At 38.3% G+C, this 26,603-nt stretch overlaps 1 protein-coding gene across 19 annotated transcripts in view; it reads left to right on the forward strand.

The window, feature by feature from the left end:
• The window catches only part of LOC101736209 (caskin-2), a 339,004-nt gene extending 312,788 nt beyond the window's left edge, over nucleotides 1-26,216 (forward strand). For 7 of the 19 annotated variants that reach the window (XM_012695782.4, XM_062673428.1, XM_004932493.5 and 4 more), the window contains 9 exons: nucleotides 16,164-16,361; nucleotides 17,060-17,247; nucleotides 17,906-18,088; nucleotides 18,817-19,029; nucleotides 19,462-19,569; nucleotides 20,637-20,780; nucleotides 21,879-21,992; nucleotides 22,771-23,355; nucleotides 23,892-26,216. In XM_012695782.4, coding sequence (XP_012551236.1) covers nucleotides 16,172-16,361; nucleotides 17,060-17,247; nucleotides 17,906-18,088; nucleotides 18,817-19,029; nucleotides 19,462-19,569; nucleotides 20,637-20,780; nucleotides 21,879-21,992; nucleotides 22,771-23,355; nucleotides 23,892-24,212 — 2,046 coding nt within the window. In that variant the 5' untranslated portion in view covers nucleotides 16,164-16,171 and the 3' untranslated portion in view covers nucleotides 24,213-26,216. Of the gene's footprint in view, nucleotides 1-9,063; nucleotides 9,135-16,163; nucleotides 16,362-17,059; nucleotides 17,248-17,905; nucleotides 18,089-18,816; nucleotides 19,030-19,461; nucleotides 19,570-20,636; nucleotides 20,781-21,878; nucleotides 21,993-22,770; nucleotides 23,356-23,891 lie in introns of all 19 variants that reach the window. The other 12 variants (XM_062673433.1, XM_062673436.1, XM_062673434.1 and 9 more) reach the window with 4 other exon arrangements.
• The last annotated feature ends 387 nt before the right edge of the window (nucleotides 26,217-26,603 follow it).

The raw sequence follows: 26,603 nt of genomic DNA on the forward strand, positions 1-26,603 counted from the left end.
AAAAGAACAAAACATTTCAAACAGGATAATATAGCTTTGTTGATTTTAAAACGTAGGTAGCTGTTTGAACCCAAATCTAATATTATAGATTATGTTCAATACATAAGGTTCATTGTTAAAGCATTTTTGTACTCTCAAATACGTTTTAAATCGTTTTGTTACAGCTAATTCGTAAAACAAGAACTTTAATTGCACGTACAATAATAATTAAGTTGATACTTTATGTTTTATAGATCGGAATATCATTATACAGCCCGACACGCACTTATCTGGTTTTATTCTCTTTAGATTATTGTCGCCCATATGGAATTAATCCTACAAAAGAAGGTCCTACGTAAAATAATTTTCAATTTTACCGAACCATTAATATTTTTATTCAATAGTAACAATCGATTTTCTAAATAGTAGTTTTGAAATCGATTATGATGTTCGATTACTGAAAATCATTCAAATCGCAATAATTACTTGAGCGAGAAATCTTATTGAGTAGCGATACTAATGACATCTACATGTCGGAAAAGGAAACATGATTCGCGCCTTTTACTCGTTTAAAAGGCTTAGTTAAGAATTGTTCGAATGTCCAAGATATTTTATTAAAAAACTTGATCACGTTTTCGATGACATGCTAACGGCAGTATTTCTGGCTAAATTGCTGACATGTCCTCGGAACTGTGAGGAAAAGATGGCTTAGAATTTACGTGACTGAACAGCATGTTGCTGAATAGATATTGAGACTCCTTTCTATTCCTGTCGTGTATACAATAAGCTTGAACTTCGATTGTACGTGCGATTTACTTTCCGGCAATATGCAAAATGTGTGTTCGAGCGAAATAAAAATAGCAAAATTAGGTTTAAGTTCAAAATTATTAGTGATGTAACTTATACAATAAATGAGTCTACTATTATCAAAGCCGGCAATGTGACTTTTGGATAATTATTGGTAAATCAGAAAAACGAATTATTGACTTTGTATTCCATTGGCAGTAACAAAACTCTTCTGAACGACATCTTAGATAAATAACAGGTTAAGTATTAACCTTTATTTAATGCAGGTTTTGAACCGTATTCTTCTTTGAAGGAGACGATTATATTCAAATCAATCTGTATTGACATATCAATAACATTTTTTTGTCCAAATGCACAGATTTAATAATAGACGACTCAAATACTCTTTGTTGATCAATACAATCTAATTTCAACCGATTGATATTTTTTTCTCCATTAATGAATAATTAGACGTTGAGCGGTGAATAATTGTTTTCTGTGAAATAAGGCTATGTGAACTTCGTTAGTTTTCTTGATTTAACCTCTTGTATTATTGTGTATCTTTTAAAATATGTTTTAATATATTTAAAACTAGCTGAATCCCGCGATGTTATCGCGGTTATTGTCGTACCGCGGGTGACGCCGTGGTGCGAAGCCAGTCTAAAAAAAGTTGCCTAAGCTACTCCTTATATCATCAGCTACCTATCAGTGAAAGTCCCGTTAAAATCGGTCCTTCCGTTCCAGAGATTAGCCGGAACAAATAGACAGACAAATAAGACAAAATTTAAAAAAAATGTTTTGTCATATATTATACTGTGTATACATACTTACGCTTTTAGTAAAAAGTGGTTATTTTATTATTACAAACAGACACTCCAATTTTATTTATTTAACAGATATAATTTTACCAACCAACATTCAATTGAAAGCCTGAAAGCCAATTCTCTGTTTGAATTATTTTAAAAGTACACAATATTCTCGATCAGTAATTCTCTTTCGTAATTAAATTTACTAGAGCCTGAAATGCGCTAGATAAAGAGGCAGGAATGTACATTCATTTATTGAAGTATTCATATAGATTTATTTCCTTTTGTTTCATACGTTTGCACTAGATGGCGCTAAATTAAATTTATTATGATACGAATGTTGTTTTCGTAATTTATACTGACGTATCGCTTGGCCTGAAGGTTAAAACTACGCGACTCGTGGTAACCAAGAATGATCGTCTATGCGTGTGGTGGTTCGATTCTCGGCACAACTTTACACTTATAATCCCATTTTATTCTGGCGCCTTGGACATTTTGTCATGATGCCTTGCATTATGGGATAGAATATTAGGTCGAGCAACAAGTTGATATGTCCAACGAGACTTCAGCTTCTGTTAAACTTCCTAACATATTTTTTTTTCATACTAGATTTAATATTTGTGAAAGTTCTCCAAAATTTTAAAGCGAAATCAAAATAATCTTCTATCTATCTTCTATCTCTATATATAAAAATGAGTTGCTGTTCGTTAGTCTCGCTAAAACTCGAGAACGGCTGGACCGATTTGGCTAATTTTTGTATTGAATTGTTTGTGGAAGTCTAGAGAAGGTTTAAAAGGTAAATAAATATGAAAATGCTCGGAATTAAACAAAAATAACAATTTTGTTTTTCCATTGATGTGTTCCCCGTCGGACGGATTCCTTTTGTTTGTTTTAAGATTATTTTATACAAAAGTTTAAGTATTTTATTTATCGATTGAGGCACTACGAAGTCTGCCGGGTCAGCTAGTTATTAAATAAATTTATTGTATTGCTGCGGTGAGTATCAGGCGAGTAGACCAATGATTTTACCGATCGCAGATTTTAACCCTAGACCGCGTGCCATCGATAGATCGACTCTATTACCGCGAATAAAATGCAGAGCGTTGAAAAACAGACTATTTCCATAGTTTAATTATAGGTGTTAGATATCGATCTGTAAGTACGGACGTGTCATAGCGCGCAAATGTGTAACCCTTTTAATAAATTATTAATAATTTAATATTAAATACAATAATTAGGTAACGCCTACTAAATTATAATGAGCAACGTTGAAATATTTATTTATGTTTACCTACACCATTATACACTTCAATTAATCGCCGTGCCAAGCTATCTTTTTCGCAACATAAAAATTAAAATAAAACCTGTATATGGAAAATACAAGCTCAGGATCGATTTGGAAGTTTCATTCAAGAAACCCAAGCAACCAATTTATTATTAAATAAATATAAAATATTTATAAATATAAATATGTATATAATTAATTTGCTGTGAATTTAACGTTGATTTTTATATTTTTTTAAAGTTAAAGTTTTTTATAAGGTCCTTTTTTTTAAAAAAAACCTTCAGCAATTTCCGCAAAATATGTGAAAATAGGCTCAGCACTAAAATACGGCCTTTACAATAAAAGTGTTTAAACAAAGCAACACTTACACCATGTTGGCATCGAAATTTTTGCACACTCATTTACAACCTATTATTCCTTCTATATCTATTCAAAATAACTCAGCCGACTGAAATTCATATTTAAACGTAATTCAGTAATTACCGTCGCTGTTTGAAAAAAAAAATCATTTAATTTTCACGAGGTATTTAGCTACCACACCCGGTAGCTGTTACCTACCTACGGTTCTTGCATTGCGCAACCGACTAATTGCCGAGTTAAGCCATTAGCGTACAATGCCCCCGATGGGCCCTCTAATTGTTTCGCCCTAATGAGCTGTAATAGTGGCCCTTTTGTTTTCAGTCAGCACGGCCAAGACGAACCGTTTTGAATGTTCTCAAACTCGTTGCGATACAGGCTTTCAATTTCAATCTACCTTTTATTGTGAATTCGAACGAAAACGGAAAAATATAATGCTCATTCTTAATCTATATCCGTATCTATATATATAAAAAATTAATTGCTGTTCGTTAGTCTCGCTAAAACTCGAGAACGGCTGGACCGCTTTGGCTAATTTTGGTCTTGAATTATTTGTGGAAGTCCAAAGAAGGGTTAAAAGTTAGAGAAATATGTTTTTTTTTATTGCTTAAATGGGTGGACGAGCTCACAGCCCACCTGGTGTTAAGTGGTTACTGGTGCCTATAGACATCTACAACGTAAATGCGCCACCCACCTTGAGATATAAGGTCTAAGGTCTCAAGTATAGTTACATAAATGCTCGGAATTAAGTAAAATAACAATTTTGTTTTTCCTTTGATGTGCCCCCGTCGGACGGATTCCTTTTATTTGTTTTAAGTTGATTTTATACAAAAGTTTAGGTTTGTTATTTATCGATTGAGGCACTACGAATTCTGCCGGGTCAGCTTGTTTTTAAAAAAAATCAAAATAATATTCTATTACGTCTCTATTTAATATGGAACATGTAATGCAATCGGCATTTTTTAATTTAAAATTGATCTAACATTAATAGTACACAATATTTACAATAATTTGCGTCATTCATTAAAAATACCTACACTCATACGTACATAAATGGTAGGGAAATCAAATATATATTTTTTAATTGTGATTCCTAGTTCGAACGGAAGATATGCCATAAATACAAAATGCAAATGCAAAACGACAGTAATTCGTCTGGGATGCAAACTACGCCTAATTCAGAGACTAAAGAAAAATTGTATTTATTTAATCAGTTTGGTGGAAACATAAATACAACATGGCGGTGGATTCCAATAATGCTACCCGCATGTTGCCTTAACTCGCTAAGTAATGGATCTCTGTCATTGCTGCACTTGTTGTGGGACATTAATTGCTCAGCGGACTCTAGTTTTGTTTTTAATAGCGTAGCTATCGGGGTCGCTCAATCGAAACACGACTAAAATTAAATAATTCTTTAGTCTACAAATTTCTGTAAAGAACTATTTCGAATGTTGATTGTCTGTGATTCGCATTGTTAGCATTGCGTTGGCTTTGTTTATTATGAAGTCCTCGTGGGCTAAAGGATAAGACGTCCGGTGCATTCGTATGTAGGCGATGCATCAGTGTTCGAATCCCGCCGGCAGGTAACAATTTTTCCAATGAAGTGACTTCCACGGTGAAGGAATATCATCGTGCAATAAAAATCAAATCCGCAAAATTATAATTTGCGTAATTACTGGCAGTAGGACGTCTTGTCAGTCAGTGCTTGTGGTACCTATACCACCGTCCTGCCTATTTCTAAGCAATAATGCGTTTCGGTTTGAAGGGTGGGGCAGCCGTTGTACTATTAAAATGAGACCTTAGAACTCATATCTCAAGGTGAGTGGAGGCATTTACATTGTAGATGTCTATGGGCTCCGGTAACCACTTAACATCAGGTGGGCCGTGAGCTCATCCAACCATCTAAGCAATAAAAAATAAAAAATATATATAGAGAGTCTTAGCAGTCGATCTGATGATCTTAGCACAGGGTATCCTTCTGTTAAGATGAATGAAAAATTTTCCCATAGCCATCGCGATGTGAAACACTACCTTTCAGGGCAGAAATAGTAATGAACATAACAGCAGCCATATTTTTTTAAAAAATATCTAAATTACGCTGTAATCCTGGAGGCTATTAATTTTGTTAACTGCTTCGACATGTATCCACATGGTTCGGTCTTGGAACATTTTTTATATCTCACAACGCCTTTGGTACGGCATATTAAAAAGTAATTTACAAATGAACCTTTTAGTACTATTGAGATTACTATTGACAACTTCATAACGTCAAGATACATTTCATTAGTTGAGACACATTTGTGAATTGTGAAATGTGAATTTACGCTTTATGTACACAGGATGGTTTTACAATCGATTTAAATACTCAATACGTAAGATTTACGAGACACGACAAGTATTAAATGAAATCCGCTGGTTGAATGTCGTAAATCGTAATCTCAAACTTTACAGAACCAATTTGTGTAGATAATTTATAGTTCAACCAATCCAATAAGCAATGGGCTTAGTGATGGACTGTTTTATTTATTTGTAATACATATATTATTTTACTGGTGGTAGGACTTCTTATGAATCCGCACGGGTGGGTACCACCACCCTAACCGTTTCTGCGGTGAAGCAATAATGCGTTTCGATTTGAAGAGTGGGGCAGCCGTTGTAACCATACTGAGACCTTAGAATCTTAGAACTTATATCTCGAGGTGGGTGGTGCGTTTACGTTGTAGATGTTTATGGACTCCAGTAACCACTTAACACCAGGTGGGCTGTGAGCTCGTCCGCCCATATAAACAACAAAAAAAAAAGAAACAACAACCTTGTTTACTGCTTTGAAGGTACAAATTTAAAATTTTGATATAGCTTATGTTCAGTAGACCGTAAATATCATATCGACGACTGAAATACTATTTGGTTTAAGCGACATTTTTGCAATTTTACAGCAGAGCCATTTAAACTTTAAATTTTATTTGGAAAAAATATCATAACAAAAATACTTCTTCAGTTATTTAAATGAAGTAAACTTAATTATAGTTCAGTTAAAGACATCGAACTGTTGTTGCTAATACCAAATAAAACGCACCTTTAACTGCAAATATAAAAGTGGCGTATTAATCGAAATTTCGCTTATGCCAAATAACCTTTCACCGCTCGATGGTATACTTAGTTATCTAAGCAATAATAATATAAATAGACACGCTTTAACAAAAACCGACTTTAAATAGAAAAAAAAAGATATTCCAAAACAAATTAATATACAAACAATAATCATCGATATCGGTTGGCTTGATATTGAGTTGAGTTATTCATCTATTTGTCGCGCACGTACTTAATGCAAATTTAAGACTTATATGATTTCCTCTTGGATACCACTATCAGAATTGGACTATGAGCTTTCTAATAAAAAAAGAATCATCAAAATCGATTCACCCAGTCAAAAGTTATGAGATAACAAATATTAAAAAAAAACATACAGTCGAATCGAGAACCTCCTCCTTTTCTGAAGTAGGTTAAAAAATAAAAACATTGGACCGGTTGTCATGCAGCTATAAATCGAATCTATGGCTTTGTCATGCTTATTCAATAATCCATTCGGAATGATCGCAACGCAAAACCATTCCTATTGAGATGTTTGTTTATCGCTCAAGGCACAGTTTCACGGTGTGCCCGAAACCTTTCGCATCATTACCGTAACTCAAAACGTTTATAACATTAAGCATTATTACGAAACCTTATTAAATTCTCCTTACATTATTATATGGACGGTCAGGAATTACGATACCGATGCAGCGGTTTAATTTCAAATGTACACAACAGGACCATATGTTTTGTATTAATGTTGGCAGTTATGTGAAATGTTGCGCGGGCTGCGGCTGGGGTTTCGTATTGTCATCGTTTTAAGCCTTCGTCAAACAGAACGCGTACTTAGCGCCGCGTACATAACGTCGCGCTCTTTTCAGCCTTCGTCAAACAGAACGCGTAATTAGCGCGCGTCAGAGCTCTAAACTGACGCCGCGCTATGACGCCGAGATGTGTACTACTATGGTAACATAACAACCAAACAGAGCGCCAGCGCTATGAGCGCTATGAGCGCTGGCGTTCTGTTTGACGGTATCATACCGTAGTAGTACAACACATCTCGGCGTCATAGCGTAGCGCTCTGACGCGCGCTAATTACGCGTTCTGTTTGACGAAGTTGACTTTGACTTTAAGTAGACTCAAGCTCTTAAAGTTTTCGTTTAGTTCGAACGTTTTAAACGTCAAAAACTTTTACTGGTGGCAGGACAACTGGTCAGTCCGCACGGGTAGGTGCCACCACCTCGCCTATTTATGCCGTGAAGCAGTAATGCGTTTCGGTTTTTGAAGGGTGGGGCAGCCGTTATATCTCGAGATGGGTGGCGCATTTACGTTGTAGATGTCTATGGGCTCCAGTAACCACTTAACACCAGGTGGACTGTGAGCTCGTCCACCCATATAAGCAATAAAAAAAAATAAAAAACGTTATGATTTTAAAGTATTTTTAGAAATATTTTTTAGAATTCTTATGTCTGCTTCATCTTAGTTAAGTACCAGAGTCCGTAGACATCCTAACACGAAAGCCATTAAGCCATGATATTAAAATCTGAATATTGTTGTAAAATCAGATAGATGCAGTTTGTTATTGAGCTTATGGATTTACTAAAAAAAATCCTACCCCCTCATTGGTAGCTTGGAGGCCTATTTCTACTACGCGCGTTCTGATAGATCAGCTCATGGGGATCAAACTGAGAGAACTTGCTAACACCAGCCCTAACAAGAGCAGTGCTTCGTTGACAAGATCCGATGAGAAACTCACTTGATTGTGTCTATGGGGAATTTGCCATTGCCACATATTATTACTAACATACCTACATGTTTGTTTTTTATTTATTCGGAAATGGCTGGACAGGAAATTTCAGGAAATATTCATATTAGCATAACTAGCGACCCGCCCTCGCTTCGCTTCGGAAACATTAAAACACACAGGACACAAAAAAAAATTTTTAAAAAGAAATTAAAAAAGTAGCCTATGTTCATCAAGGACAATGTCGGCTTCTAATGGAAAAATTCTTCAAATCGGTCCAGTAGTTTCGGAGCCTATTCGAACAAACAAACAAATCTTTCCTCTTTATATTAGTATATATAGAAGACTAATGATTTTGTGAAGTCGTTCCGATATCGAGTCGAGGGAACGCGTTCCCGGCCCCGTCACGTCACAGCCGGAGTCCCGCAAGGCTCCGCCCTCTCCCCGTTACTATTCAGTTTGTATATCAACGATATACCCCGGTCTCCGGAGACCCATCTGGCGCTCTTCGCCGATGACACCGCCATCTACTACTCGTGTAGGAAGAAGGCGTTGCTTCATCGACGACTTCAGACCGCAGCTACCACCATGGGACAGTGGTTCCGGAAGTGGCGCATCGACATTAACCCCACGAAAAGCACAGCGGTGCTCTTCAAAAGGGGTCGCCCTCCGAACACCACGCTGAGCATCCCTCTCCCGACTAGGCGCGTCAACACCCCCGCCCCCGCCGTTCGCCCAATCACGATGTACGACCAGCCCATACCGTGGGCCCCGAAGGTCAAATATTTAGGCGTCACCCTCGACAGTAGGATGACATTCCGCCCCCACATTAAGACGGTACGCGATCGTGCCGCCTTCATCCTAGGACGTCTCTACCCGATGATATGTAGGCGAAGTAAAATGTCCCTTAGAAATAAGGTGACACTCTACAAAACTTGCATACGCCCCGTCATGACCTATGCAAGTGTAGTGTTCGCTCACGCGGCCCGCATACACTTAAAATCCTTTCAAATTATTCAATCCCGTTTTTGCAGGATAGCCGTCGGAGCCCCGTGGTTCGTCAGGAACGTCGACCTCCATGACGACCTGGACTTAGAGTCCATCAGTAAGTATCTGCAGTCGGCGTCCATGCGCCACTTCGATAAAGCGGCACGACACGAGAACCCTCTCATCGTGGCCGCCGGTAACTACATTCCCGATCCTGCGGACAGAATGGAAAGCAGTCGACGTCGCCCTAAACACGTCATCTCGGATCCTCCTGATCCACTAACGGTGCTTTTAGGTACTTCAAGCACCGGTCACCGTTCTCGTCGAACCCGTCGCTTGCGACGAAGGGCTCGACGAGTAAATTAACTCTCAGACACAGCCCACTGAGTTTCTCGCCGGATCTTCTCAGTGGGTCGCGTTTCCGATCCGGTGGTAGATTCTGCGAAGCACGACTCTTGCTAGGGTTCGTGTTAGCAACATCGTCAGGTTTGAGCCCCGTGAGCTCACCTACTAAAGTTAAGGCTACGCTGAAATAGCCGCTAGGGCTATCAGCTTAGGTAGGAAAAAAAAAAAAAAAAAAAAAAAAAAAAATTGTGAAGATTTACGAAGGATTTGTTTTTTTTTCGATTGATTCTCTATGTATTTGGTTGTCGGTAATTATAGTCTATTGAATAAAAAGTATTTTAAAATCTGATAGAATACAAGATGCTGTTATGTAGAAGTTTTTTTTAAATATCTGTAATTCCAATCGAATGGCTGGCTCGCTTCAGAAATAGTCACGACCAGGACCAGGATTCCCAATATTTAGGGCTTAAATAGTAAACAAGGATATTGACATCGGCGCCGCATAATTGGCGCAAAAATGGCGCGCAAAGCAACGTTTAAAATGTCAATAGATATGAACCACGCTACAACGATTATACGCTGGATATTTCCAGCAATAATTCTTATTTCAATATTATTAGAGTCTAAAATTTAACGTTGTCATAATAGTTCAGGAATGATAATTTTGTAATAGGCCCGACGCAGTAACGATCGGTCTGATCGTCGATGATAATTTCTATAGACTAGTGGGCTTGTTAATGTCGCGCCAACCGATTTTTGTAATTATTAATTAAAATTAAAGGCCAATATCAAACCAGTAAATGTAATACAGAAAATGAATTTAAATCTTAAAGTGTCAGTGATTATCGTTCAATTTTGATTATTAAAGGAACACTACTTTGATTAAAAACACTGCCTCATGCCCGTCATGACTTACGCGAGTGTGGTGTTCGCTCACGCGGCCCGCACACACATAGACACCCTCCAATCCCTACAATCCCGCTTTTGCAGGTTAGCTGTCGGGGCTCCGTGGTTCGTGAGGAACGTTGACCTACACGACGACCTGGGCCTCGAATCAATTCGGAAATACATGAAGTCAGCGTCGGAACGATACTTCGATAAGGCTATGCGTCATGATAATCGCCTTATCGTTGCCGCCGCTGACTACTCCCCGAATCCTGATCATGCAGGAGCCAGTCACCGTCGACGCCCTAGACACGTCCTTACGGATCCATCAGATCCAATAACCTTTGCATTAGATGCCTTCAGCTCTAATACTAGGGGCAGGCTTAGGGACCCCGGTAACCGTACTCGTCGAACTCGACAAAGAGGTCGACGTGCAACCTAACCCATGCATCAGCCCGCTGAGTTTCTCGCCGGATTTTCTCAGCGGGTCGCGATTCCGATCCGGTAGTAGATTCATTCGCGAAACAATTGCTCTTGAGTTGTTAGGTCTCCTTCGGAGGCGCTCGGGCAGTTGTTAGCAAATCCCACCCCTCTTGGCTGAGCCTTTGCTCGCCCACCTGTCCTGGTGAAACTGGAAAGGCCTTCGGGCCACCAGTAAACTTTCAATCATAAAAAAAAAAAAAAAAAAAAAAACTGCCTCATAAAATTAAATAACGTGTGATGCGGGATTACTGAGTTGTCTTGTCTTATTCTTTCACGGTATCTTTTACGCACGATCGAAAGAGACAAGAAACAGGTCTAGTTTTGTTTCAGTGGGATGTGCCATTTATGTTGGGGTCGTTATAAATTATTTTTTTATTGCTTAGATTGATGAACGAGCTCACGGTCCACCTGGTGTTAAGTGGTTACCGGAGCTCATAGACATCTGCAACGTATATGCCGCCATCTGCCTTGAGATATATCTCAGTATAGTTACAACGGCTGCCCCACCCTTTAATAAATATTGCTATAAATGCACTTTTTTATTGCCCTTGGAGGCACACAAGCATACGGCCTACCTGTTGGTAAGTGGTTACCGTCGCTCATGGACATCAGCAATGCCAGGGGCACAGCCAAGTCACTGCCTACCATAGCATATGTTGAAGACAGATGATTATTTCTTTTGAACATTTTTTTCGGATTTCTGTGTGTTATTAAAGAAGTGAAAATATACTTTTCTGTTCTAGTTTAGTAATAAAATCGTGTCTGAATAAGGATCTTCGTAAATAAAAGAAGGCTTATTAAAAAATATGTAATATAAATACCACAGACCTACGATAAACCGATGAAGTAAACTTGCTTTATTAAGAAGTACTGACAATAAAGTAATTCATAAGAAGCTATGGGTGGTAAATCCAGTAAGCGGGGTCAGATTAAAAGCTCGAGTGCCGTTAGAGCTAATTTCCCTTCACAAGAGCTTTGAGAGCTAACAAGCTTGGTCGTTTGATAGTCTGTGCCTAATAAGGATCAACGTCAACTGATTGTGAACGATAAAATTAAAGCTAAATAAATATTTTATTGTGGATTTAAAATATTTTACGGCTCATTCTCGTCTTTATTGTGCTCATAATAACGACTTTCAATTTATTATGTAAAGTAATATGTGAACAATAGCTCAGAGACCAGCTAATAGCAACTGATCAAGAGTACGCGGTTTTGTCAAAATTTTTATTTCCTTTTTGTTGTCTTTTTATTTTGATCATGTTCGACCCAAGGCACTTACTGAATTCACTGAAACTGGTGTGCGAGGGAAGGGAGGATTTGCTGGTATCTACGTGATATCAGGCTATCTTTCGAACTTATGATTTTTGTTTTATGTTGTTGAATATTTATGTTGAATAAAAAAAAAGTTTTTTTTTATTTGATTTGATTTCGCGGCAGTAATAGGCAAGTGAAACCACAGGTACAATCTGGTCGTGTCACGGCACATTCTACCACCAGTACTCAAGGTGGTCAAGGAAATTAGGTACGAAAAGAGGGTAGAGCACACGACAGTTGATGCTTCAAGAATCTTAGTCGGATTAATAAGATCTTCTGAATAATAAGAAATTTAAAAATAAGAATCATTTAACCACTTCTCAAATATATGTTTTTAGACTTTGCTTTGAATTTGCTTTATGCGCATGAATATAATTTCTTTGTTTTTCTTTTTTTATAAATGAATATCAAAAACCAAAGTCTAACTATCTACATATTTTTTGTTAACTTTCGAATGATACGATTAATCGCAAAGTGCTCAAAATAATAACGGTAGGTACCTACGCGAGAGAGAAAAAAAAATAATGAAAAATTCGATTTCATGAAATTTAGCACGCATTCATATTGCATGTGCATTTTTAATATGAAATAAAATTTCTTTGTAATAACTTTTAATGTTCGCGTGCGTGTAATTGAAGATATTATTTTAAACGTACGAAAGTTCGCGGTGACCGAAATTTCTGTGCGAAAAAACAACATCGTACAAGCCCCAAGTAATTTGTACGACGCCATTTTTATTTTTTTTATTTTTTTTCAAGACAAATTATCTTCTTCACACGAAATATTCGGTTAATTGCTTCATTTTACAACCAACGTGTCGGCTCTCGGAGGTGTCGGCGCGTATAATTGAAACATTTAATAAAATCGATTCGCAAAACGATTTCAGGACCACATTGTATCGACGTGATTCAAATTCAGTTTCGTCTCTAGTGGCCAGGCCAGTCCAATTACATATTCATTGTTTACAAAATCGATAATATCTTCTTCTATATATATAAAAATGAATTGCTGTTCGTTAGTCTCGCTAAAACTCGAGAACGGCTGGACCAATTTGGCTAATTTTGGTCTTGAATTATTTGTGGAAGTCCAGAGAAGGCTTAAAAGGTAGATAAATATGAAAATTCTCGGAATTAAATAAAAATAACAATTTTGTTTTTCCTTTGATGTGTCCTCCGTCGGATGGATTCCTTTTGTTTGTTTTAAGTTTATTTTATACAAAAGTTTAGGTCTTTTATTTATCGACTGAGGCACTACGAAGTCTGCCGGGTCAACTAGTCTATAATAAATATTTAAGTAAAATTTCATAATGTACAAAGAGCGATATTACGAAATTCGTCCCGTAAATCCATTTCTTTCTGCTATCAAGGGCTCGGATCGTAATTAATTATATGTCGATTTTTTCGCCCATTAGTTAGTGTTATCGATTCGGCACAGCAATTAGGTTAAGGCCCATCTCTAGCGGAGTGATCATGATTGATTACAGGTTTAGCTTATTATCTCCTGCCTAGTTTTATCGGCGATCAGGATGACGCGTGAACGAACGCCATTACCACGTAGCTGGCTTGTTCGCATTAAAGAGCCACATTATTATGAAAACTTCAGAAGGGCTTTCAATATGTTCTGTTGGATTGTTGTCAAAATTCTGTTACAACAATATTTTTTGTTTACCTTATGGAAGTTGAAGATAATTAATGGAGTTTTGTTTTCATTTACTTTGTTATTCTATAAAGCTTAATTCATTATAATCATTTGATTGATTATGAAAGATTACTTTTAAATCGAGTAGGTAGGAGTAGGAAAGAGAATTTAGTTTTTGAGATGCAATGATATGTTAATACAAGTACCTACTCAATTTTTTTATTGAACTGTTTTAAATAGGGTCATTTCGATGGAACTTCTTCGAAGTGCAGAAATTTTCCATCGCGAAATGGAGATTAAGCTTAGAGGTTGTTTATGATAATTCCACCATTTTTTTTATAAAATCACTTACAGCCTGGCCACGGGACATTCGCCGATGCGAATATTCGCGCGGTGCGAACGGCGAAGCGTCTAGCGACTAAAACAAGCGCATAGAAATGTACCTAACAAGCCACGCGCACCGGCGACCGACGAAGCGACCGGCGAAATGTACCGAGCGAATCGCGCGATGCGGCGGGCGAGCAAAACAAATGCATGAATACGGACGGCGCGAGCCACGGAGTCGAGCGGTAGTCGCGGCGAATAGTACAGTGATTAAATGAGTTTAGTTGTTTTCGCCGCGAAAAATTAACGCCGAAATTTTTATATTTTTTATTTTATATTTTTAAAGTCGTCGTGGCCTAACGGACGTCCGGTGCAATCGTGTTGAGCGATGCACCGGTGTTCGAATATCAGGCGGGTACCAATTTTTGTAATGAAATACGTACTCAACAAATGTTCACGATTGATTTCCACGGTGAAGGAATAACATCGTGTAATAAAAATGAAATCCTCAAAATTATAATTTGCGTAATTACTGGTGGTAGGACCTCTTGTGAGTCCACACGGGTGGGTACTACCACCCTGCCTATTTCTGCCGTGAAGTAGTAATGCGTTTCGGTTTGAAGGGTGAGGCAGCCATTTTAACTATACTTGAGACCTTAGAACTTATATCTCAAGGTGGGTGGCGCATTTACGTTGTGGATGTCTATGGGCTCCAATAACCACTTAACACAAGGTGGGCTGTGAGCTCGTCCACCCATCTAAGCAATAAAAAAAAAATAGCTGAAATACTAGCTAGACCAGCTATTTGGAAGTCTAGCCACCCAAAGTATTTCTCGTACTTCTTGTGGAATTCTCCATCTATAGGTATACTCCGATTCTTATTCAAATCATGTACTTCACAATCTTTTCCAAATAATAGGTCCTGAACCAAAAAACTATTAATTTGTAAGCAATATCGAGATAATTTCGATATAGACATTTCGCTGTCGGACTTCCTTACTAGTCGCGGCGGCGAACGTGAGTACCCGTGGCCTGCAAACGGTGCTGCGCGAATGGTCGCCTCGTCCACCGCTTCGCTGTTCGCACCGCCGATCCCCGTGGCCAGGCCGTTACATGCGACATCGCCGCGTTCCTTCACAGAGTGTTTCCAGAGAACACTTTCTCCGTTTTCCAACAGGCTCCGGAATCAAATTCCGCCCCGAGTTTCCTCGACGCTATTAATTTATAAAATCTTAAGCTATTAAACAATTTTTTTAACAAATATTTTCCAATATTTTTTTTGGATTATCGAACAAATAAATGTAGACACGAATCAACGAAATGATACTACATTTTTTAATTAGTAATTTGGGTCCTAGGTACTTGATTTATACAATACTAGCGACCCGCCCTCGCTTCGCTTCCGAAACATTAAAACACACATGAAACCAAAAAAATAAAATAAAAAATAAATTAAAAAAAGTAGCCTATGTTCATCAGGGACAATGTCGGCTTCTAATGGAAAAAGAATTTTTCAAATCGGTCCAGTAGTTTCGGAGCCTATTCGAAACAAACAAATCTTTCCTCTTTATAATATTAGTATAGATAAACCATAATATAGTGGTTACTTTAAATATCTTAATTAACTACAGTTTTTGGAGTCGCTCGGTGAAGCAAGAGCTAAGTTTCTTGGGCATGACGTGGAAGGAGCTAGAACAGACTGCCCAAGACCGATGTAAATGGAAGGGTTTGATTCGAGCCCTACACCCCAGCAGAGGGTAATAGGAAATAACGATGATGAATAATAATAATAATATAACACTTTATTTAACACCATATGTACAGAGTAAGCATATAAAACAAATAATAGTCGATCTCTTGCAGGCAACCTTGCAGGGAGAGGAATAAGCGAACTGGACGGTGCTATATCTTAATAAACTTACATAAAAATATATACTAATATACACATGTAAAAAATAAATACAATATAAGATAGACTTACGATTAAATACAAATAAATACTAAAAATATGCAAGTAAATACAAAATAAGTAGCAACTTGTACAGTTATATCGTAGGAGCCATATTATTGTGCAAGGTAGTGCGATTTTAATCTGAACTTGAAAACTGATGAATGATGAACTACAGTTTTATAATAGTAGTTGCTGTTTATATTCCAGTGGGCGGCATGTCTCGCGGTGGCAGCGGGGCAGGCAAGACGGCCACAGCCAAGCGGGTCCCTCCACCGGCGGTGCCAGGAGACGCGTTCGGGACCCCACAGCACAGACACTCCGGCTCCAGCTTCGGCTCGCAAGGATACGCGTCCTGTGAAGACCAACCATACCCGCAACCACCAGACACGCCATCCCATACCAGAGGTGAGAATTAAATTTTGGTAACCACCCCGAACCTATGATGAAAGTGAAGTTTTTCATACAGATCGATTGTAGCGGCAATAGATATGCCGCTCTTGAAATTGTTATTGTTATTTCTGGACTTGAGATTTCAGTGAAATTAAAAGATGTGTATATAATCGCCACCAATTAGAATCGAGCTGTGTGTGACGCTAGAAACGTTTGCAGTTTCAATTGGAAATAAAACTGTACGATTACTGATTCAGGATACACACGGCAACTGGTTTTTCAAAAATTCGCATCTTTTAATTTCACTGAAATCTCTAATCCAGAAATATTAATAACAATTTTAAAATACAAATTCAATGATTTCAAGATGGGTGGACGAGCTCACAGCTCACCTGGTGTTAAGTGGTTACTGGAACCCATAGACATCTACGACGTAAATGCGCCACCCATCTTGAGATATAAGTTTTAAGGTCTTAACTATAGTTACAACGGCTTCCCCACCCTTCAAACCGAAACGCATTACTGCTTCACGGCAGAAATAGGCAGGGTAGTGGTACCTACCCGCGCGGACTCACAAGAGGTCCTGCCACCAGTAAAAGGGTGATGACCAGTGATGGCCAGTGATGACCAGTGACGACCAGTGACGGGAAATGTTTGCGAACCACATTGTCAATGTTCAAATCGTGGATTATATTGTATTAATTTAATTACAGATGACCATTCCGACTACGGAAGCACGGTGTCCGGAGTCAGTGGCGCTAGTGGGAGTCTCGGTAAAAGTCCGGCTGGTGGAGGAACTTTCACGTTTCCCCCGCCCGCCCAACCGCTGACACACAAAGCCGCCGTATACTACCATCATCAGCTGGCCCTGAGCGATGATCAGGGAATCGATATGACGCAGGTCAGTAATATTAATAATAGCTACCGGTCCCCCGGTAGTACAAATTCGACTATAATTAATTGAAATTATAAGTTTGTACACTATTATGATTCTATTGTCAAAGACTATTTATTACACTCCTATAATCACAGTGAAATCCAAGACTACACTTTAGACAAATATTAATAAAAACAAACAATATTTAATCTACTCTTAATCAGACCACAGACTTTAGGCAATAAGAAAAGTTTGACAATAAACAAATATGTAGTATGCATGCTTTTGTGGGTCAAATACATGGTAGTGTGTGTGTAATGCTTTTTTATTGACTTCATCTATTTTTTAAGCATAATTAAAAAAAAATACATTCTGCACTCCTCTATATTCTCTATAAGTGTGGGAAATTTCATACTTCTCTGTCTGAGAAATTTTCGTAAAAAGGGGTACAAAGTTTTTGCTTCACGTATTAAAATATAGATAAATAATAATTTACTTATTTCTCCCTCTTTTTTTATTTGTTTCCCTTGTAAGCAGACGAGCATACGGCCCACCTGATGGTTAGTGGTTACCGTCGCCCATGGACTTCAGCAATGCCAGGGGCAGAGCCAAGCCGCTGCCTACCGCTATTTATAGTGACTTCGAATTTAAAATAATTTTAAATACATTCGACTGTCTTTAGCAGAGTCCCGGCCGGGACAGCCCCGGGTCGTCATCAGGATCGGCAGGCTCAGGATCTCGACACTCCTCAGCCTCCCTGGACAGCGGCAGGGCGTCAGGTCGGATGCCGCACCACCACCACGCCACCTGTCACTGTGGCAACTTGGCCGAGAGAGTCCGAGCTATGATAGCTCAAGGTCTACCTGTAAGTTAACGTTTCTTTTACTTAATCCCTACTCCCGTACTTAATATAATAAATGTGAAAGTGTGTTTGTTTATTTTTTCCTTCTTTCATGTCAAAACAGTTTGACGTGATATTTTTTTTAAGTATTAGTTCAGGCAAGTGACATAAGAATATGCTATCTTTTATACCGAAAAAAAAACATGTCATTCTGATGGGAAACGACACAGAATCCTACAGCTGCAGTCTCTACATCCATTCTATTTTGCTTTCTTACGTAAGTAGTCTTGAGAGGGTATGCCAGCCCAACCGAGCGACTAAGTGAGCTTTCGGGGCTCTGGAGGCATTACTAACACTAGCCCTAGCAAGAGCAGTGCTTCGCAGAATCTACCACCGCATCGGAAACGCGACCCACTGAGAAGATTCGGCGAAAAACTCAGTGGGCTGTGTCTATGGGTTAGGTACATCCCTATATCCCGTGATAGCAATAGTGTAGTCATGTATTTTCTTTAATCAACCATGTGGTCCCTATCTTCAGTACGGTTAGAATTTGATTCTGCGGTCAACTATGCATCTAGTTTGGAGGGTGTCTCAATAAGGGCTCCTATTACAATAAAAAGCGAATTCCGAAGTCATGTTTCGAGACATGTCCTGTATCCTAATGCGCGTAATCGTTTGAAAAATTACAAGTTTCCCTATCTCCGGTAAAAGTTATTTAAAAGCAATTCTAAACAAGCTTTACTTAATTCCAGGATTCAGACATAATCCACTCGTGCTTAGCTGACCTCCAAATGGAGGAGTACGCGCGGCTCTTCATAGAGGCCGGGTACGATCTGCCGACCATAACAAGGATGACTCCCGAGGACCTCACGGCTGTCGGCATCAAGAAGCCCAACCACCGCAAGAGGTTAAAGGCAGAGCTCGCCAATCTCAACGTACCGGATAACTTGCCAGACTACATACCGGTATGCCTGTGAACGTTACATTAAATATTATTATTCCTGCAAATTCTGCTATGTCCAAAATCCGTGGGACGGCGGGATGGATGTAATGTACTCTGCGTCAAGCCTGTCCCGCCGTCTCAATGGCCCCGACTGGGCTCCGGCCCGGTCCGAGGTAGGGCGCCGGTTGTGAGTGGCAGGAGTTTTTAGTGAGGTTCAACTCCCACATACTCTACCTGCCGCGCGGGTGGGGATCCGGTGATTTACTCCTGTGGAAAAAATAAAAATGTCCAAAATCCACGTTTGATTTCACCTTCAACTTTATTTCCGTTTCAAGTGCTGTTTTTTTCCTACTTATTCGCTGGCAGCCTAAGAGGCCATCCCAACTACGCCCAGACGGGAGGTGAGCTCTTATTCTGTCTTTGCTTATGATTTTTAAATCCTTTTATATTCCAGGGTTCCTTAGAAGAATGGTTGCGGCTTCTACGTTTGGAAGAGTACGGGCCAGCCCTAGTGGCGCAGGGCTATCGCACCGTGCACGACGTCACTCAACTCGCTTGGGAGGTACGTTGCAGCAAAATTCATAATGAATGTTTGAATAATGAAAGTGTAAAATTAGTTCAATAATAAAAATACAAAAAAACTTCAGAGGTGTCAAGGGACACCCGGATGGAACGAAGTTCCTTTCGATTAATTAGTGAAGGAATTGTAATTTTTTTTATAAGTTATAATAATGAATTACGGCATTATGAAGACGAAAAAAACAATACTATGAACTAAATTACTATTGTTGAAACGCTATCTCGAGAAACTGTACTCATTACGCGGACCAATCGGATACGAGCAATGTCACGCGATAAGCGCCTACACGTTGATTGGTCAGAATGTCGGATCTAAAAAGTGTCGTGACAACTTTTCGTAAGAATTTTTTCCGTCTAGCCCCCTTTCACAACGCGCGATAAGGAACTTCGTTCCAAAAAAAAATTGACAAGATAGAAAACCGACATAGTCGTAGACGATGTCAATTTGTTTTTGTTCTTCGCAATAATGTCACTCTTGACGGAGTGGTCATGATCGTCATGTATTGTTGGTAGGGGTAGACATAAAGCGTCTCGCGATGTCCCGCCATCCCACCCTGCTCGAGGCCATCCTACTGCACTGATTTAGAGAACCTCCCACTGTAGTTTTGATTTACTTGGTCCACCGCATTGGTACATCCTCCACACGTCGTTCTCTTGGGTCGTGACTTCCCCGTTGCGTCAGTATCCGATTATTCTTCATCTGTTGCGATCCTTGGCTTCGTGAAGGGCATCGTGGAACTTGATGCCATCTCGTGAGACTGCGTCCTCTGGGACGTTTATCCTCTATCTTACCCCTCACCATCAGCTGCTCAAGATTGTGACCCTCCTTGGCATTGGCACCGAAGTCAATAAATATGCATTATTAAGGACAACTCAAAAAGTACTGGTCAGATATTAAAACTTGGAACCAAAGAGAAGCATCGACTATGAAATAAAAAAATTGAATCACCAAACTCGGTTCACCTATAAAAAATACATACGAATTGAGAACTTCGTCCTTTTTTGGTGTAAAAATCGTGAAGATCTAATTAACGCAACTTATTTTATTAGGATCTAGAGGACATGGGAATAGTGCGACTTGGTCACCAGAAGAAAATACTGCTTGCCATTAAAAGAGTGAAAGACATTAGAGCAGGGAAGAGGAGCATCAGCAACCAGGGATCCTTGGACTTTACAAGGATACAGCCGGGCCAGGTCGGTGCAGAGCGTGAACTAATTAATGAAACTGGCGTTTGTAGTGATGTTTTAGAAATTAGAATCTCTAGATTAAGAGTTAAATTTGAAAATAAACGAAAAATAAATATTCATTTTAGATTTTTAGAAGTCATCTCTCGGAAATGAGTTTCAAAGCATCACTTCAAATCACTTTTTTTTAATTATGATTATTTTTGACGTAAAACATCTTGTCATCTCATCGGCCATCTTGAAACTTTGCCGCCAAATAATGCTATAAATTAAAAGAGATATTTATATTTTACTAACGTAATAATAATTAACAGTGCCACTAATTTAATATTGACAGTTTATTCATGTACTTCTTTCGACAATAACTGAGGCAACTTAAAGTGATATTACAAGAAGCTACAAGCCTCCGTGATATTAAAAGGCAAATTTAACATAATTTTGTTTGTGAAACCACTTCCAAAGTGTTTTGAAGATACTTATAAGAAAAAATATTTAGACCTGCCAATACAAATCAATAGTTTCCCTTTTCACGATCACTAGAATCCCCTGCGTACCAGAACTTCGCTTCAAACTCTAGGTCCACCGCCATCCATCGCCATTTACATTCGCTGGTCGGATTAAACAAGTCTATGCATGTTTGGAAATATTGTCTCTGGTCTATGATGCAATTGACCTTAATTTTTTTAATTTTCTTAATTTTTTTATCTAAGTTGACGAGGGTGTCGAAACTATTAGTCAAATATTTATTCTCTTTTTATTCTCTTTGAAATGTAACAATATATTCAGAACTAAGTTGTTACTTCTGCATTTGATTAATTTGATTAAAACTAACTTACTTGTTATTAGTTTCTCCCACTGATCTATTAAGTCCTTAATATGTGCTTAAACTGAGTTATGCACAAAAGGATTTATTTTTTTCTAAAAGAAATTGAATTGTTTATTGTTTGTTACACATAAAAAATGTTAGAGTTGCCATCCGACCAGCAACATCATATGCATTCACCACACCACAAGCTCGATGCGGCATGTGAATGTTTCATTTTTTATTTTTTTCTGTTTTTTTTTTCTTTCAAACACATTCCGCACTGTGGACGTTATCGGCTAAAGGATTTATATCCGAGGGAGCGTTACCAGTGGGAGAGGAGTTATCATAAACCTCCTGATCTAAACTTTGACGCCCTAGCGACGCCATTATGTGCCACTGATCTGGTCCCTATACAGGTATGGAATCCTCCTACGGCACAATATTGTCTGCGATCACCGAAGCACAACGCTTTTACGTGCACGCGAATGTGTGAATGTTGTCTATGTTCGTTTTTTTTTTAAAGCACACGATGTGTTGTTTGTTCTGTTTTTTAATATCTACTTACTGTCATCGTTATGCCTGACTATGTAGCACTTAGCCTATGCACGGTAGTTCATTAATACCTAAAAGTAATTTATTTAAGGAGCATGGTTTTCAATATGACAAGTATTTTATATTAATGATATTAACATACATAGTTTTATTAACAGTGATAATATAATTCACTTAACAACCGCAGCCTAGCATGGATTTCAGATTCCTATTTATTTATAGGAAAAATTTGGCAAAAATCAATAATGTCTACATAGATAGATAGTCGATAGAATATTCTGAAAAATATGCTTTCGGATACAGTGTTACTATTTCTGTTAGTTATAATTAAGATATAATTTATTTTTTTCTCAATTTACAATACGTGTCCATGAAGATGTACCATACTTGTAATAGTTATTCAAAATAATGTAATATTACCTTTTGATTTTTGTTAAGCACCCATTTATCAAACGTATTGTAGGTTATTTATTCGATTTAAAGTAAATGATGGAATTTATACGATCCTGAGCTCTTTACAATTATTATTAAAGACCCCTTCTTGAATATTAATGTAACCGGTCGGTAATGTTTCACCATCGTTTGCTTTACATTGCTGTTTGTGTTTTGGAAACAAATGAGAGCGGGTCGTATTCTTCACAGATTCGTCATCCCCGCGGCAAATCTCTTGAAAGTCTAGAAGACCCGTCTGAAAGGTCATCCCATACGACATTCTCGCCGGAAGCCGGGTTCTATTACGGCGGCGGACAGTGGAGGCGTTCGTACGATGACGGTGACATCACGCCTACAAACGACAGCTCGTATGAGGGTGGAGGAACATTGCCCCGTCCGCGAGGGCTCGTGCGGCCTCGTCCTGTGGCCAAAATCCAAGCCACACCCGCGTACAGAGACAAGTCGCCGGATTACATGTACGACGAGCTGGCGTACTCGGCGAGGCTGCAACGCGTCGCGTACGGTGCGAGTCCGCACGTAGCCAGAAAGCCGCCCCCGGATCCGCCTAAAAGGCAGAGCTCCCAATACGCCCCGTTTTCCCGGTTCGGACAGACCACAGTGGAAATACACCCCGAGAAGAGTTTGCCTCTCAGTCTGCCAGCGTATCCCAGCTCGGATTCGTTGAGCGTGTCTCTGGATAGTACCGGGTTGCTTCCCCCTCCACCGGCGCCGTCGTCGCCGCCGCGGAGATACGAAGATGATAAACTCAGAACTGGGTCTGATGCTAGTTTCAAGGTAGCTAAAAATTTCTTTTTTTTTACTTTATGGAAGAAGTGTGATGTTTCTTTTAAAAGTAAATAAAATATCTTCTATCGAGCATTCTTCGCGGGCGAATGCTGTTGTTTGGTGTCTATATATTTTTCGAAAAGTAACATTTCCAAATGTCACTTCATTCCTACTGGTGGTAGGACCTCTTGTGAGTCCGCACGGGTAGGTACCACCACTCCGCCTATTTCGGCCGTGAAGCAGTAATGCGTTTCGGTTTGAAGGGTGGGGCAACCGTTGTAACAATTATACTGAGACCTTAGAACTTATATCTCAAGATGAGTGGCGCATTTACGTGGTAGATGTCTATGGGCTCCTGTAACTACTTAACACCAGGTAGGTTGTGAGCTCGTCCACACGTCTAAGCAAAAAATAGACACAGCTTCATATAGATTTCTACTATAATTATTTAGTTAACTAAATTCTTTCCCAATTATACATGGCAACACCGAACTGTAATTGGCAAAAGTCGAATTATTTCAACATATTTTTTTTCTTCGTTCTAGTCGAATTCGAGCACAGAGTCGGACAGCATTCCATTCGCAAACGAAAACGCGGGAACGATAAAGCAGAATCGCGGCCAGATCGCGAGCCGCCCGCACACGGTCGACTACGGACGGTCCGGCATGGGGCACGCCGGCCTGCCGCCCCGGGGCAACGACATAAAGCCGACAACGCCTCACTCGCTGCCCGAACATAAAGACGAAGGGAAAAGCACTGAGCCCGTGGACGTTCTAAATGACATCGGCAACATGCTCGCCAACCTGACGGACGAACTCGACGCCATGTTGGAAGAAGAGAAACGTCAAGGCCTGACCGACTCCTAAAATTAAATAAGTATCTCTCCAAACTCTCGAATAAATTAGAATAACTTCAAATTCCAAAGATTTGATACTTGATTATAATTATTGGCAAATGACTTCCGTTGAGTATAAATTAAGAGTTAATTAAACAGGTAGCTTTTGATTTCAAGAAACCTTTTTTTTTTTGTTAAATTAAATAAAGTTTATTTTAAGGGACGAGCAATTTGCTTGTAATCAACATTAAATATAAAACGATCAAACTCGATCGAATAATAATAATATATTATAGTTTTATAGCGTTTTGTACTCTTTATAGTACATTTTATATATGGACAACAACAATAATTAATTTGTTATCGTAGTGAAATTTAGTGAGTGGTGTGTTTTTTTTTAATTGTTTTTTTTTTATCTTTAAATCATAATTAGTTCCTTTGTATTTTTTAATTTTCTATTGAAGTACTATGATGTAGTCGGATCCAAATGATACAGATGACGTGGCTATTTTTGTAAATATTATTTTATTACTGAACTCATGTCTTGATAAAAAATATATAACCGAGTAGCTAGTTTTTCATGTATAATAAAATTGTAGAGTACTCGTTTATGAAGTAGAAATGGACATTAGTTAGTGTTTATACAAAATGTTTTAGATTTAGATCGTAGCATTATAATTAACTTAGGATTTACTGTATCACAGAAATTCATGTTAAATAGATTATATTATGTCAGCCTCGTATGAAGAACCATAACAGAATAAGGACGTGATAACTTGAATCATTAAGAGTTGTTTCGCTTTGAAAATAATAACGACAATAACGCACGGAACAAATAAACTAAAATAAGGCTTTTAACCACATCGCTTTAAGACATGCCTTATGATTGACAAAAATAGCAAATCAAGACCAAGCTGACGCAAAGAAAACATTAATATGCTGGCAACATTTGAATTTATGTACTTCCTACAAAATATCACGGTAATCGTGTATGCTTTCCTACTTCGTGAATTCTCATGTCCGATAGTGATAGAAAGCGGCCATAACAGTGATAAAAATAATAATATGGTATAGTACAAAACACTAGGTTAAACAACACTGACTGTCTCATTGCCTTTTAGAGCCATTTATACTGATCAAACTTTGGATGTATTTACAAAGTTTTTTTTTTACTTTTACAACTATAGAATTGTCACTGAATAAGTCTTAATTGAATTACGCATTTTAACTTTACAGTTAAAAATATTGGATGGTTTATTTTTTCCGACTTGGAAAAGGACCTGTTCCTTCTATGTTCAATAAAGTCTTATTATGTATGTTCACTGATTTCAGGATCGATTTTAGCATTGTAATTTCAAGTTTTTGTCTATTGTATAATTGATGTATTTAATCCTTGAAGTCGGTTTTTTTTAATAAGTAAAAACCAATACTCCGTACATTCTTATTGCATTCGCCTGATTAAATGAAGGTAATTTTAAAATAACGTAGCAATGTAGCTTGATCGTGTAAATACTTAGAGATCAATGTTTCTACTAACTCCTTTGATAACATATTCTAGACGTTTTGTATACATACTTAACCTTAAGCAATAATGTTACTGTCTACGTTACGTTTCTCTTTGATCACGTGGAAGAAAAAAAAAAAGAAATGTCAAACCTTGTAAAAGAGTGGAGTTTTTTTTTTTTAATAGAGTGGTTGATGGGTTTTAATGTAATTTACTAGATTTTATACTTCAAACTTTTGTAAAACAATAGGTATGTTCAATTGTCTAAGTTATTTTCTTCAACGTGAACAAAGTTTCTTGTCGTCACTCATTCTAAAGGTGCTAGGCATGAAACTACTTTGAAGTAATAATAATTTACATAATTTGTATCATTTGTCGAACTAGTCAAAATTATTTTCGGAGTGGCGACGAATGTGACTATTTTTAACTGAATTATTTAATGTAATTTAATGTTATTGATGCAGCTTAACGATCCTTACTTATTTTATAGTTCAGTTGTCTTTGATATAATATATTTGTAATACCCAAAAATTATTTTTATTTACCTACTATTATCATATTCACCGGTAATAAGGTATTTACGGCTGATGCTTCCGCACATCAGTCGCGACATAACCGCTCTTGACCTACTAGAACTACACACAGGCACCAAGACAATAAGGGCGTCGCCAACGAAATTATTTATATTACACTTACACAATAAAAAATTTGTAGTGAAGTATCGATAAGTAAGTAGATACAATAAGCGCAACATATGCCTTGTAAATAACAAAACTTAAATTACATTTCTAGTACAAGTCTCACAAGATTTACGGCAAAACAATACAATTCACGGCCGTCTGGTGTAGTGGTAATTGACATGGTCACTACACAAGGGGGTCGCGGGTTCGAATCCCGCCAAGGGAAGATATTTGTATG

The sequence above is a fragment of the Bombyx mori genome, chromosome 17, assembly GCF_030269925.1.
Source record: "Bombyx mori chromosome 17, ASM3026992v2".
NCBI lineage: Eukaryota > Metazoa > Arthropoda > Insecta > Lepidoptera > Bombycidae > Bombyx > Bombyx mori.